General features: G+C 55.2%; 1 protein-coding gene across 4 annotated transcripts in view; it reads right to left on the bottom strand.

Moving 5' to 3' along the window:
- Window positions 1–14,755, bottom strand: part of ARID1B (AT rich interactive domain 1B (SWI1-like)) — a 301,215-nt gene that overhangs the window by 36,469 nt on the left and 249,991 nt on the right. For 3 of the 4 annotated variants that reach the window (XM_012722073.1, XM_012722079.1, XM_012722082.1), the window contains 2 exons: window positions 13,204–13,332; window positions 421–566 (listed from right to left, as the gene is read on the bottom strand). In XM_012722073.1, coding sequence (XP_012577527.1) covers window positions 421–566; window positions 13,204–13,332 — 275 coding nt within the window. The remainder of the gene's footprint in view (window positions 1–420; window positions 567–13,203; window positions 13,333–14,755) is intronic. The other variant, XM_012722087.1, reaches the window with a different exon arrangement.

Raw genomic sequence — 14,755 nt, 5'->3', positions numbered from 1 at the left:
GCCCTCCCTGGGGGCGCAGCAGGTTAAAGCACAGCACTGAGAAACTAAAAGTCACTTCAACATGTGTTCAATCCCGGCCCTGGAGGTGACCCACGAGGCGCGGCAGACCTCTCCTGACCCGCCCGCTGCTCCCCTCAGCAGTGTGCTTTGTCCATCGGCCTGTTCTGCTCCCCACTCTGTCTCTGGTGAGTCCTCTCACCCCTGCACCTCTGACCTGTACCCCAGTTCTGTATGCACAAATAAATAAATCTTAAAAAAAAAAGTGTAGCATAACCCTCAGGTCTCAAAATGGGCAAATCAGCAAGCCCCCGGATATCAGGAGAGTTGTCCTTCCCCCTTTTCACCAATGCTCCGACTTCTGGAGCCTCAGGGCTCATGGAGGAGGGGAAGGGCAGCTGTGGCCCAGGGTTGCCAAGTTACCTGTTGAGCTGTTCACCATATTGGGCGTCACGCTGTAGGGGGGCGCCTGGGTGTTCATCAGCCCTGAGCTGTTGTTCATGGGCTGGCTGTAGGGAGAGCTGGAGGCCATCAGTCCGCTCGGGTTCATGCCGGAAAAGCTGCCTTGCCTGGTGGAGAGAGAGCACACGCGAACATGTATGGGCGCAGCCCGGGCGCAGCTCGGCCGCGGTGGAGTGCAGCGACGCGGTGAGGCGGGCGGGCGCCCCCTTCACGTCTGCCCCAGTGACCGGCTTCTGGGGTGGCAGGCGGGCCCCGCCGCTCGGTCGGTCGCTACCCTGCACACTACTTACAAATTCCCAGTCATAGAAACTTCACAAATAAATGACACTTTTTTCAGTCATGTCAGGTGACCCAGGTTATTATTTAGAGAGAGGAATATATAAGCCAGAGAGGGGAAACTTGAAATAAGAACAGGAATTACAAAAGCAAGCAAAATTGATTACTAATAATTAAAAAAAAAGCTTTTCCTCCTTTTTTTTTTTTTAGTGCTTGTATCTTCACGTCAAAAAACACAAGTTAAGGAATGAAAACAACTGGGCTTGTGGGAAAGTCATCAAACAGTTATTTCTTTGACCTAAATTTGCTGATGCAAAAGAACATAGGAGGAAGCAGCCCAGGGCTGCCTTCAGCTCCGTGGTTATGTGAGCAGGTGCCATGATATCCCTCGTCAATGACACAGAAAGCCTCGGGCTCCCACTTTAGCAGGAGGAGGAGCTCCTCCCCTGACAGGGAGGAGGAGGAGCTGAGACTGGAGGCCTGTGAAGGCGCTGAGCCCCGGCCCCACCCCATCTGGCCGGCACAAGTCCACCAGGCTGAGGTTTGTTCGCTTGTGTCTAAGCTGGGCTAGGGGAAGGACGAAGTTCTCTTCACTCTTGCAAAGAGAAGGGTATTCTTTGATGCGAAGGAGACAACTGTCACGCAATGTCATTCCTCTAACTGCTGGTAAGGAGCGAGCGGGACAGAGATTTAAAGGGTGGTTTAATTCTCCTAGGAAAATCACAGGGCGAGAAGAAAGATGGTGGCAATGTGAGAGCGTCTTGAAAAGGCTCCTCGGCTGAAGTCAAGCTTTTATTATGTAAATAGTAAACCTTTAGAAACTTCTCAGTTTGGGCTGCCAGTGTTTACTCTGAGGACTAAAGCTAACAGGTGGGGTAAAATCCCCAGGCCCTTCATTTATCTGTTTCGAATTAAAATGATTACGACCCCTGTGGATCTACTTAACTCATTTGTTGGTTCTTAATGTCTAACAGTAAAATGTTCTTGGAGATTATTTAAAACATTTAAATGATTAACATAAGTCATAGAAAACTGTTGCTTTCACACAGCTAGTTTCGATGGATTCAACTTTCTCTCTGGTAGGAAAAGCGTCAGCAGGGACCCTTTGAAAATTCCAAGTGTCAAAGGTCCCAGTGCCCCCTTTCCCTTTAACGATTACACAGACCGTTTGCGAAAATTCTGCACAAACCAGCACTCGACCATAGCTTGGAAAGAATATTCTAGAAGACAGAAAGTGTCACTTGTGCCTTCAATTCTCAGCCCACTGAGGTTCCACTTTAAACGAGAACAGCTTGCAGAATCTGCCTCCCACTACCACTGTGGCCTCCGAGAAGGGGCCCAGATCCCCCAGAACCTGGCGGTCAGAGACTCAGAAGTGCCTCTCGGGCGGTACAGACGCCCCAGGTGGGGAGGCCTGACATCTGCAAACAGACTGCTGGCAAGAATCCTAGGTGACTTTTGAGTGTTTTCATTCAAACAAAAGGCAATTTATCTTGCTGTTTCCTGGGAAAACAAGTGGCCCCTGTAGGGAATGGCTCTCCCCATTTCTTAGCGGAGACATCACAGCGAGCGCACCCCTAACTTATGAACAGGTTGTTTCCTGGAGGACTCCAAGTGAGTGACTGTTTCTGAGTCACAGCCAACTGGAACAGGTCCCTCCCCCAGGTCCGGGGGGCCCCCACCAGTGACCCCAGCCCACGGCCCCCCTCCCCCACCGGGGCCTGGCCCAGGACTCCCTGGAGCATGCTGTTCATGCACTTGCGGTGGCTTTTCTGGGCGCCGAGCTCCCTGAGGAGGAACTGAGCCCATGGCCCTATCAACAGTGACTGAGCTTATGCACACCACAGGTTTCTGCCAGCTTCCTGAGCCCGTGTACACCCAGCTTGGGTTCACGGACTGTACGCAACTTGAGCGTGAGACGGTTAGTGCCTTCAGCACACTGGCTTGTGGCTCAAGCGGAAGAGAACCAGAGAGCTCCAGCCGGGGCAGTGACATCTCCCACCTCGGCCCGGCCCGTCTACCCTCCATCACAAGAGCGTGCTACAGAGGCTCGCAAACACCCCCAAGTCAGGCATGGCGCAGGTCACCAGGCCCCTGGCCGAGCCGCCGCTGGAAGCCTGGACAGAGCCAGCCCGGCCCCGCCCGTCCGCCACCACTGCAAGCAAATGGCTCGGGACCTGGAGAGAGCTTCCCGGGTGCACTGCTGGGTCCCCGAGACTGAGAGGGTTTGCGCGTGGGAGGGAACAGAAGGTGGCCAACATCTCCGCCCGCCCCCCAAGCTCTGGCCTGGTGCAGCTGGCATAAGAGGGTTTCAGTGGTGCCCGCAAACGCTTCTCCAGCTGAGCTGATGCCCATCACCAGCCCTCCGCACCCTCGGAAGCAGCTGGTTCCTCTTCAGAGGCGGCTCATTCCCTTCCTGAGTGATCACTGCAAATTCGGAAGGTTCTGCACGGACCCAGCTGGTCCAAGAGCTAAATCACCACCCACGGCCTTTTCCTCAAAGGAAACGGGAGCTTGGCTGCACAAGCAGGCAGGCATACAAGCTGGAAACAGGGAACGGCGCAACGTCAGACCCTCCCTGGAGGAGCGAAGTGTCCCCCAACTGCCTGGGCGGCTGCTCCTAGTGCAGACAAGTTTCTGCCACAAATGGCTGCTGCCCCTGAAGCCACCCTCGGGCCCGCAGGCCCCGCACGGTCCATTGGGCAGGAACTTATTGACATTTAAAAACCGTGGCTTCTTCCGCCGCCAGGATCCACGGGCCTGTGCCCGGGAGCTCCTGGATGGCGGTGCCCACAGGCCAGGGCCCCAGGCCGGCAGTGCCAGGAGCTGTGGGCGCTGGGACTTGAACACGCCGGCCTGCGGAAGCAGCAGAGGAACCTCCCGTCTAAATGGGTCTTCAGCCACGACTAGAGGTGCTCAAGGGCCGTTACCTGCGCCCAGGCAGGAGACGCCACCCGCCCGGGCACCGCCCACACGCTCCCACTTCTGCTTCGCGGCCCCATGCACACACAAGCCACTTTTCTCTCTGTAGGAAAAAATGCTTTTTCTTCACTTTGGCGAATCTCACCTATTACAATTTCGTCTGCCGACAGTGGGCTGGCTTGGGGTGGGGAGGAGAAGCAGATGTCAGTTTTAAATGAGCCTTTCTGATGTTCATGGTAAAGGCGGTGAGAGACTCCAGCTTTCCGCGATGGCTTGAATGAAGCAGAGGTATATTCCGCAGGGCTTTGTGGCTCAGTGAGCAAAGTTTCGGTGACAAAATTTAAAATAAGACAGAGGCTGAGTGTGATGCGGGTGTCATAAAGGCACACTCAGGCCTGGTCTTTGGAGCAATCACCGCTATGGGTGCATCTCGGCGGTGGAGGGGCCGTGACGGAGCAGGTATGGGCGGCAGGGGACGCTGCATGAAGAGGCTCCCTCACGAGAGCCCCACCTGCCTGCTGCAGCCTCTGTGCGCCGCGCTCTGGGTGAGAGGCCGCGGGGCAGTCGCCTGCCAGGCCGTGCAGGGCTGCCCAGGAGACGAAGGTCGGCAGACTGTCCTGTAGATGCAGTTGGGTGCTGGAGCCGGGCATGACTGCTCAGTGACAAGATAAACGTAGTTCACCCAGCATGGGCACTTGTTGCTTTTGGCTAAATCCAACAGAGATCAGAACCAGCAACCTGAAAGTGCGAGAAGCCCAAGGCCAGCAGGGTGTGCTCTGGGGGAGCTGGAGGGTGACTCGGGTCCTGGGGATGCCCCTGGAAAAGCCTCATACGCCTGGGCCCTTCCCACTGGCCACAGCGCTGCTGCAGCCTCTGCTAGCCCAGGGCGACCAGTGACCGGCCACGAGCAGGGAGGACACTCGGCTAGGAGCACTTTCCTCTGACCTCTGAAGAGCGACAACACCACCCGGAAGCCGGAACACATCGTCACCACGAAGACGCCACGCCTGGGCCTCGAGTGGCTACCGGGCAGCACTTGCAGTTCTGGGGGCAGAAAGTTCTAGTTTCAAGAAGCCAGCCCCTGGCTCAGATCAGTCCTGGGCAGGCAAAGTGGCAGTCATGTCATGAGACCGAATGCAAGGAACAGACAGGAGCGTGACTGAGTTAAAAAACCGGAGATTCCTGTTAACACACGCGGCCCGAGCTATTTTTTCAAAGGCGATTGCATCTCTCATTACTCAGGAAGCCCAGGCAGAAATCACTACAGTTCATGAGCAATGCCTTCCATCCACTTGCTAGCCAGTCAGCGGCCAAGATGGGGCTTTCAGGAAAGAGGTGGGGCCAGGGGAGGCCGGCCGCACACCCAGGCTGGGCACAGCAGGCGGCCCGAGAGCGGTGAGCCGCCACCCTGCGAGCGGGCGCAGGCACGCGCTGGGCCTTTGGTAGGAGGTTTCACCTCAGGCTGGGAGAAGCCAGAAGACACCAGGGCGTGGGGGTGGGGGTGGGGGTGGCGGAGAAGCCGGTATGCAGGCCAGGTCTGAGAGGCGGGAGGAATGGTGCCGGTCACCAAGTGTGTGGCCCCGACGGCACAGGTGAGAAGACGGAGCGTACGCGGGCGTGGGGCGCCTTGGGAGGCCGAGTCACGCCGAGGGGCAGGAACTGGGGCGACGCACACCTCGCTTCCTGGGTTTCGGCCTGCACGCGGAAGGGTAGCAGGGAGGCCTGAGTTGCTGGCCGGGGCTCCGTGCATCTGAGCACCGGTCTCAGTCCTCCTCCGAGACCGTCTGCCCATGCCCGTGGCCTCCGCAGGGCAGCGGTGCTCGGGGAGGAAGATGCCGCTGCCCCGGGCCGGCAGCCCGGAGTGCGGTCTCCAGCACCAGCGGCCGACTCCCAAGGCCGTGGGAATTGGCGACATTTTATTTTTTCTTCAAGAACAGGCAGAGGCGTGGCTGCTTTTCAACAGCCCCATGAAAACACTGGGCGGTGGACAGCGGTCACTTTGTGGGCCTGGCCTGGTGTGGACACGCAGCTGGCAGCTAAGTCTCAGCGCCCGGTCCTGGAGTCGCTGTCGGTCCCCACCTGCTCCTGCCCAGCGCCGGGACAGGGACGCTGCCCGCTCCGCCCTGCAGGCTTCGGCAACACTGCCCGGTGGCGGTCACCAGGCAGACGGCTGGGGGCTCCGCAGGGCCTGTCCTGCCTCGGGCACGCCCTGGGGCGACTTCCAGACCCGGCCCTTCCTCCTGGCCTTGGTGCAGGCACGGTCCAGTAGTCCGCTGAGCTCCACCTTCTTTCAGAGCAGACTGCAGGGAGGGACTACAGCGAGGGATTTCCCCGGCGGGGTGTGAGAAGTGCAGTGTCTGGCCGCTTGGATCTCGGTAATTGATAACCAAGAATGTTCTGCTTGTCTCGGAGTTGACTTTGGCTTAAGTCCACGGCTCCCGCGCTATGGAGTGCTTGTTGGCAACTGCACAGAGACGAGCAGAAAGTCCTCCTGAAGACACCGCGTCAGGCTCCGTGCTGGCCCGCTGCTCCAGGGCCCTGCAGGTGGGGTGGCCACAGCCACAGGGCAGCAGGGACTCCGCCCGTCCCTTCCTTGCAAGAGGTGATTCTGGGACCTGCTGGGGTTGGGCACAGGCCTGATAACCAGCGCAGGCCCCTGGGCTGGTCAAAATGAGACCTGCTGTAAGAGGTCATGGCTGCTGCAGTCCCACAGGACAAAGGTCCTAGTAACTGCTCTTTGCGAAGATCGTAACTTTCAGAACTGCGCTGAGCGCATACCGTTAGGAAGGCCTGACACCTGCTTGGGGAGTGATGGGCACCTGCCTTTGCAGCAGGCCACCCCTTCCTGGGCACCAGGCGCACACGCCTCAGCAATACCCAGGCCCCCTCCAGGTGTTCACAGCACAGCGGGCTCATGTCTCGGCTTCCACTGCTCAGGCCCCGCTCACACCCCGCTGCCGGCTGGCGACTGCGCAGTAGTGCTGTGTCTGCTAAGGTCTAGGTCTAGCCACGTGCACACTCTGAAAACACTTCTTGCTGAAGAACGCTCACCATCCCCTGAGCTGCCATCTTTTTTGTTGGGGGAGGATCTTGAAAAGATCTCAGTTTCTGCCAAGCACAGTACAACGAGGTGTGTCTGCAGAGGGAGGTGAACGCACAGGGGAAGTGGGTCTCCTGCGGGGTCTGGGCACTTCAGATTGCATCTTTCAGGGGGGAGACTAATCTGAATGGGGCCCCAGGGGACAGCGCTCAGGCTATGGAGGCTTCACAGGACCAGTGCATAGGCTGGGGCAAAAGGGCTTTGGGGAGAAAGGGTTCACTTCACACATGGCCACCTGTTGTGCGAAGAACACACTGGTTTATGGCTATAGTGTAAGAACACAGATCAAAGTCATTTCTAACTAAAAAAAAAAAAAAAAAAATCCTCCAAAAAATCTTGTAGATTTCCTGAGCTAAAGGCAGCCTGGACCATAAAGTCACTTTCTTTGATTAAGCAAAATTGTTCGGAATTAGGATCAATGAAACAATGTGCAGAAAAGGCCAAAGAGTTTTGCGGCGGTGGCTGGCTCTGCCCTGGGAAGCAGGTGTGGCTGGATCCTGCAGTTACTTGAGGGTGGGCACAGTCAAAGGCAATTCAATAAAATCAACAATCAAGCAATAGATAAGGCCTATGGGTTTGCAGCTGCGGGGTTCTCTCTGGCTTGGCTTCATAATCTAAAAAACGAAGTGGATATAAAGGAAGTAAAGGGGAAGGCTGGGAGGAGCCTTGCATGTGCCTCCAGTCCGGCTGCAGAGAGACGCCCACCGCTCGCCTCGAATCTCCACAGGGTCACTGGCCACCTTCCCAGACCTGGGCATGCTCCTCACCCCTTCTGAACTGTCCCTGCTGCTGTCGGCCACAAACACCGTAGAGGTGATCAGTGCGGACTGATTCAGTCCAGGCTACATCGGCTTTACGTGTAATTCACACTCTGCATCTCTGTACCAGTCATAGGCTGGGGAAAAGGGTTTTGGGGTAAGAGCATCCTTTTCACATACATGGCTAGACACTCCCAGGTACCCCTGGGGCCTGCAGGCTGGCGGGGGCTGCACTCTCAGGTCCCCCTGGGGCCTGCTGCTCTTCCGAGGGTGGCGGGTGGACTGCCCGATGGCCCCAGCCAGTCTGTGGTGTGTGGGTGCCTGGAGGCAGATTTTCCCGCAGGCTAGACAGGTAAATGGGTGCACTCTCCACCGACTCATCTGGTTAATGAGAAACACATCCCAAAACCAGGGTCATCCTGGATGGTCATCCAGGGTTGCAGACTTTCCCTGAAGCCCAGGCCTCTTGAAGGAAGAAGGCCGAGGTAGGCGGGGGATGCCAGCACTTGAGAGATTTGAGGAAGATGCTCACACCCGGGGGATACCCTCCTCGGGGGGTGGGAGGCACCCAGACAGAGGGGTTCGGGAGACAAATGCAGCCACATGTCCAGACCAGCAGAGTCTAAGGCCAGGGTCTGTGCAAACATCAGCTTCTCCTGATTCATCCAGGCGCCCCAGGCAGAGCCCAGAGCCTCCTTCTTCCAAAGCCCATCAGGACGGCGAGGGGGGCGTAAGCGAGTTCCCTGACACACTCTGCTCTGCGCGAGACATTTGGGCAGAAGGACCCCGAGGGCCAATCTCCAGCCGTGCTCTGTCGACATCAGCGTGAGTCACCCTGGGAGTTATAAACACAGGCTCCCTAGCCTCGCCCTCCCTGCGGCTGGGGCGCATCTCTCCCCTCAGTTGTTTGGGAACCCCTCGGACTCCGGTCCGTTAGAGGTTTGCTGAATATTCATAGTTTGATTCAGTAGATTTCATTAAGACCAAAAAAAAAAAGTCTTAGTCTTTTAAAAGTTAGTGTTTTACTACTGTTGATTTGAAGGCTCATAAAAGGCCTTTATGACCTCGGTAAGAGTCCTGTAACTGAACGATTTGATGGAAACCATAACCTGGAAATACCAACACAGTAATATTCATTCACATTCTCAATTTTGAGGGGAAAAGGGGGAGCTAAAAATTAAAGCACACTGTTGGGACGCTGAGGCCGAGGCTTACATTTAATCACAGATATCAGAACTACTTAAGCCTCGGGATCTTTTCTTTCAACAGCATGACTTCTCACATCACCACCACTGTTTCCCGATCCAACTGTCCGGATGCACAGTGCTCACCGCCCTCCAGGCCCCCCTGCACTGGGCCTCGCGGTGACCGCCCAGCTCTGACTCCGCAGCGCGTCTCCATCGTGGGTTTCCTCGTCTGTGGCCCCCGCCCCAGGGGGAGCACCTCAGCAAAAGCGTCTTGTTGGCCAGCGGCAACAGGAAAGCGAGTCATAAATCCACCTCACTCCAGAAGGGCGCCCCGAAGGTGTGCTGGGGGGGCCGCCCAGGCGTGCCGGGGGCTTCGAGCGCGGACGACGGCCCGGCCTGTGCGGCTCAGCTCGGTGCTGCCCCCGGAGTGCTGTGCCAGCGGGCGCTCAGCCACTTCGCTGTCAGCGTCACCGGCTGCGCCGTGCTGGGGCGGTGAAGGCCACGTGGCGTTTATCCCGCCTGTCAGACGGTGGCTAACCCTCAAAATCTGTGCTCACTAACGTCCCCGAACTCCTCTTTACTAAAAGCAAGAGCTTTTAAGGACACTTGCTGCCCTAGTTTTTGGTGTGAAGCATTATTAAAACGCAGCCCGCGGAACTCTGGCCTTGAGGGCGGGTATCCGACTCCCTCCGAGCGCAAGTAGTCGGCTATCCACATGGACTTACTGCGGCCCATTTCTTAACAACTACGAAGTCAGTCTTCTCCTTGGGCGGTCCGCTGTGGAGTCCTTCAGGGGTGGAGGGGTTGGGGGAGCAGGCTCACATCACGGCTAAACGCGCCAGAGCACGCAGCCCTGCTCCAGGGGCCACACCTGGGTGCGGGAGGCCCCGGGGCACGCACACAGGGAGTCTGGAGACCACCTGGCACGTCAGCCGACGGCTCACGCTGCCTGTCGCGCTTAAGCAGGGGTGGACAGAGTCCTCGCTTCTTACAAGGTGCAACACGAGCCGAGCTCGTGGCAAAGACCAGAATCCCCAGACCGCCGTGTAAGAAGAAAGGGCTCGCCCAAGACACGCCACGATCTTTACTGGAGCCGAGCCGCCTTCAGACACAAAGGAGAACTGCTGCTAAGCAGTTTTCTTTCAAGTAACAGTCTCTAGAGGCGACGTGCAGGCCCAGGGAGCAGGAGTCGGGCTGTGCTCTGCCCTGCTGGGCCTAACGAGCCTCTCCTGAGCAGGGGACGTCACAGATGCCAGCCTCGAGGCCCTGAGGGCCAACTGCCCCATCGCTGAAACTCTGCTTTTGGAAACTACTCCGACAAGTCGTCCTGCTGCCTGTCTGCAGAACTGACACAAACACGTAAGTCACCGAAGGCCCGATTCAAGTGGGAAGACAGGAGGCGCTGCCTGCTTTTTTAGCTCTGCTGGCCACGCACGGGAGTCCAGGCTCTGTCGGACCTCTGCACACTCACTCACCGAAGTCACGCAGAGTCCTTGGACTTGAGTCCAAGAAAAAAAAAAAAAACCTGGGTAATCTGAAATATCCAAATCCACGATCAGTGGATTTGGCAGAAATGTGAATTGGTGGGTAGTGCCAGGTGCCACCTGGGGTGAGTGGACGTGGCGTGGGACCCAGACAACGCGTGGCGTGGGACCCTTCAGTTTGTGCATGAGCGTGTGTGTGCTGATCGCTAAGGCCTGCCAAGGGCAGGCTCGCTCACCCAGGACAGCGCTGGGCGGGCCCAGCTTCCTCAGGAAGCACAGGCCAGGTCGGCCCTGCGCTTCTGGCAGACTTTGGCTCCCTCGTGCTCAGGTGTGTCAGAATCCCTCCCGAGATGCTGCAGCCAGCCAGCCATACCGGAATGAAGATGAAAATGATTATCTTCAAGATCTGTGCCAGAACTTTGATGAAGAATCTCAATCATCAAAGACTTGATTAAAGTTGATAAAGATTTGCCACCCTGATTCTTCTGACTCTGATTTAGAAGAATTACACGTTAAGTAGAAACCAAGACTAATGACCCTGCTTCGAAGTGAACACGCGGTGCTCGCTCTGCGTAAGGTGTCTGTCACTGGGCAGGGTGCGGCCTGCAGACGCCGCGTACCATTGCAAATTTCAAAGGACTGGACGTTGTTGCTCAGCTAGCCTGGAACCTGAGCAGGAAGCATTGTTGTGTCTTGTAAGACAACATGGGAGAGGTAAAGAAAGACAGCTCCTCTCTGCGCACACTGAGCTTACGCAACACGGACCAGGTGGCTTTATTCTTCGTACAACTCAAATAATTAGGGGAACGCTTTCAACCAGTGAAACCTGTGTTTCTTCTCTAGCGTAGCTTGGATCCAGGCAACTGCGAAGGCCTGACACACAGTGGCGTAAGCCGTGGCTGCTCAGCTCGGCTCTGTGTGTCTAAATGCAGATACACACACACGCTCTCTCTCACTTTCTCACTCCTCGCTCATTAATTTGCCTCTTGCAGATTCCTGAGGCTCCGGGCCCTTTGCGAGAGAAGCCATTCTAACCAACTCTGTGGCCACTGTTTTGGAAAGGCCAGCACGCCTCCTGTCCCAAAGAGAAACAGACACTTAGCCGACTGGCTTTTCAGCAGCTTCAACCTGACAGCTGTCAGCGGGGCGAGAAAGCAGGAACAGAGGCAAAAACAGGTTTGCTGCAACGAGCAGTTAAATAGAGCAAAAGCGTGTGGAAAATTGAATTTCTTAACTCAAACAGGGGACGCATGTTTTCTCACAGTAAAGCTTCTGCTTAAAAAAAAAAAAAAGGCACAACAGGTTACGTGTACTGTAAAGGGCAAAGGGAGGGAGATTTAAATTAGAGATAAAGCAGAACCTTCTTTTTGGAAAGAATCCCATCAACCTGCAAGAGGCAAAATTCAGCGCCAAAAGGGGGGGGGGCGCAGAGAGGGGCCTTTGCCACGTGTGCACACAGCACCCCCAGACGAGCCCCACCGCCTTCCTTATTTGCGTTATGGAGGAGGCCACAGTCTAAGGACGCGGTCTGGGAGCTGCTGGCTGCGACGCAGATTTGATCTTCTCGTGCTGCTTAGCTAACATTGATTTTCTGCCCCAGTGGAAGAGATTTTACTCTGATGCATGCTATTTAAATTCATTTTACACAGCTGCTTAATGTGGCTTGGCAAGGTACAGCCTGGCTACTGTGTGGGTCTGAAGAGAGCTCCTGAGTTGGTAACAGACAGAGCCGCGCTCAGCAGCTGCCGGGAACGCTGTCGGCCCACTGTGATCTCCCTTCAGACTCATGGTGCGGCCTTGAAGGCACCGCGGGAAAGGAGAAAAACGGGGATAGACCATTTCCCGCCAAATAAGCAAGCTGACCTCACTCCGTATTTGCTATTTCACGTTCAGGATGATGTTTCCAGAATTGTCTTTGTTGTTCCACACGGAGGACTGTGTTCATGGGCTCGCGGGCCCTCACTCACAGAATTATCACTGGCTTGCGCTGTCTGCTAAGTGTACACTGGAGAAATAGGGATCTAATAAAGAGCTCTGTGCCAAGCGCTCATACATAGACTGAACACACGTCTCTCAGTTCGGTGTTGGAAAAAAAAAAAATTACCGTGGCCCGTTTTATTTTAATCAAAAAATTGGTACATTTCGACTGAAGCTAACTACTGAACATAATTCAAACTATGTAGGATAATCTTATCCTTAATATATGCGAATCAGCATCAATAAGCATTTTTGCTGCTAAATCACTCAATAATAATATACTTTCAGGGCAATTACTAGTTGAAAAATGGTGGCAGCCTGATTATTAGGCAGTTTTGTAGCAGGAGAGGAGATACCTTTTGTTGCTGTATGTAATTCCTGTGTCAAAGTTGATAGGAATAAGGCAACATTGTATACAGGTGTCTAAACACTTGGAGTATTCGGTTGGTCGCATGTGCCTGGAGGCTTCATGCCACGCCTGTTCCGGACCGGGGACAGACGGGATCTCTACTGGGACAGCGAGCCCTCCTGAGCCCTCTGCGAGCCAAGGCCTGTCGCCTGCCGGGAGTCCGGGCTAAGTGGGGTCCCGGCCCTGAGCTCAGGGTGCAGGGGTGGGGCACGTGGAGGAGGAAGGACAGCAGCACAGTCATCCCGCAGGACACCACACAAGCGTCCAGACAGCACGAGGACACACGGGTGACGCCAGGCAGGTGGCTCCACGGGGCGGACACGGATGGAAGCCGGAGCTCCCCTCCAGGCGTGCGGGAAGGAGCATGCTGGAGCCATGCAGACAGGACTGGGCGCATGCCGCTTCCACCAAGCACCACCGGGGCAGAGGAGGAGGAGGAGAAACCAAACAACAGAACAAACAGAAAACCCGAAACAAACAAAAGTAAACAAAAGACACCCCGAGGGATTTCCTTCCAGGGCGTGGGCTCCTTGTTTGGGTGTTCTCTGGCAGCCAGGTGGCCCAGTCAGTCACATTTCGGGATAAAAAAAGGCCCAGGTCCCGCAGCAAGTCAGGGTATGTGGCTACCTACCCGTACTGGTCAGGCTGGTGCATCATGGGAGCCTGAGAGTTGCCATAGTTGGGGTGCTGGGAAGAAAACATGGGGCGTCCGCCAGCCCCAGACTGGCTGGGATAAGCAGGCGACCTAATGTATGGTGGCCTAAGGTAGAACAGAAGAACAGCTTCTTGGGATTTGTTCTGCAGACAAGCGCGCAGCCCTGGCCTTCATGCCACTCCCACGCGTGGGCATGAGGTGGCAGCCCGTGGCACACTGCTCTGTACCTGTGGCTGCCTGCGCGTGAGCTGGAGGACGGTCCTTTTAAAAAAGGGGAGGGGGAGTTGGGAGGGTGCGGGGGGAGAGAGCAGGAATCTCAGATCTCGTCTCAGTTTTGAAACATATCTTTGACTCTGATAAAAGTAAAAAAATCATCCAGTTTCCACGGAAGCTCCTGGAGAGCTAACACGGGCAGGCCGGCAGGAGGGCCTCCTGATTAGCAACGAACGTGAGATGCAGAGTTGTGTGCATTTATGCACGTTTATATAAAATGGCATAGAAGCTGATTCAGACAGGGGCAGAGCAGGGCTTTTGAAATCAAACAGTGTTAGGCCCTAATCTCTATGGATATCTTCTCCCCACATCACCAAGACTTCAAGTCAAATGCAATCATGTGCTTTCTCCTTAAAAGAAAATAGCTCGTGCTTTATGAGTCGCGACAATGGACAATTCATTTAAGCCCAAACTAGAAGCGAGAACTCCAACTGCACCAGGCAGGCCGGCCTCCACAGGTGGGCTTGTGAGCACATTTCCCGAGGCACGGTAGGCCCAGCTTGGAGCCGGTCTGGCGTGCGGAAGGCTGTAAGTGACTGTAATGGGGGTGACAGAGAGACTATGACTGATTTTCATTTTAATTTCTCAAGGGAAATTTGTTACTATTTGGAACAAACAGTGAGATGGGAGGGGTCCCTAACATTCCCAAACTAGCAGCTTCCGAGGAAAAGTAACAAAAGGACTGATTTGCACATGCACACGGGCACACACACGTTTGTTCGCACTGCTCCTGGACAAAAACCCCAGCCTCCTCTGTCCTGCTGAGACCTGTCACTGTCATCCCCGGCCTCCAAGGTGCTGTGTTCTAAAACGCATTTTATCACACGAGAAACATACTTTAAAACATTTAACGAAAGCTTCTTGAAAATTAGCCACTTTTGCCTTATACATTTTTAACGATGTTATTTTTATACAGTTCAAGTGTTTATACTTCAAATAAGCCTTAACATTCAGAATAAAGAACAAGCAGGTAATGGATTGTTTCATTAAGTCTGCGCTCCATTAGCTACGTTCTGGTTTGGATAGAGAGGGGTGCACCCGGAAAAGAAAACGTGGCCAGTAAGGCGAAGTCTGTAAATCTCTCACAGAAACATTTAGACAAACACACAACACACACACACGTGCACACACAGAGCTCGTTAGGACGAGTTTTATGGGGGGGGGGAGGAGGGCGGAGGGTTCCCTTCCATGCTCAGACACCCACTGGTTTGGGGCCATCACATCTTCTGGCTAAGCCTGTCGTCTGCCGTGGGGT

The sequence above is a fragment of the Condylura cristata genome, unplaced genomic scaffold (assembly GCF_000260355.1).
Source record: "Condylura cristata isolate star-nosed mole 26May11 unplaced genomic scaffold, ConCri1.0 scaffold00001, whole genome shotgun sequence".
Taxonomy (NCBI): Eukaryota; Metazoa; Chordata; class Mammalia; order Eulipotyphla; family Talpidae; genus Condylura; species Condylura cristata.
This window is presented reverse-complemented; position numbering and strand designations above follow the sequence as displayed.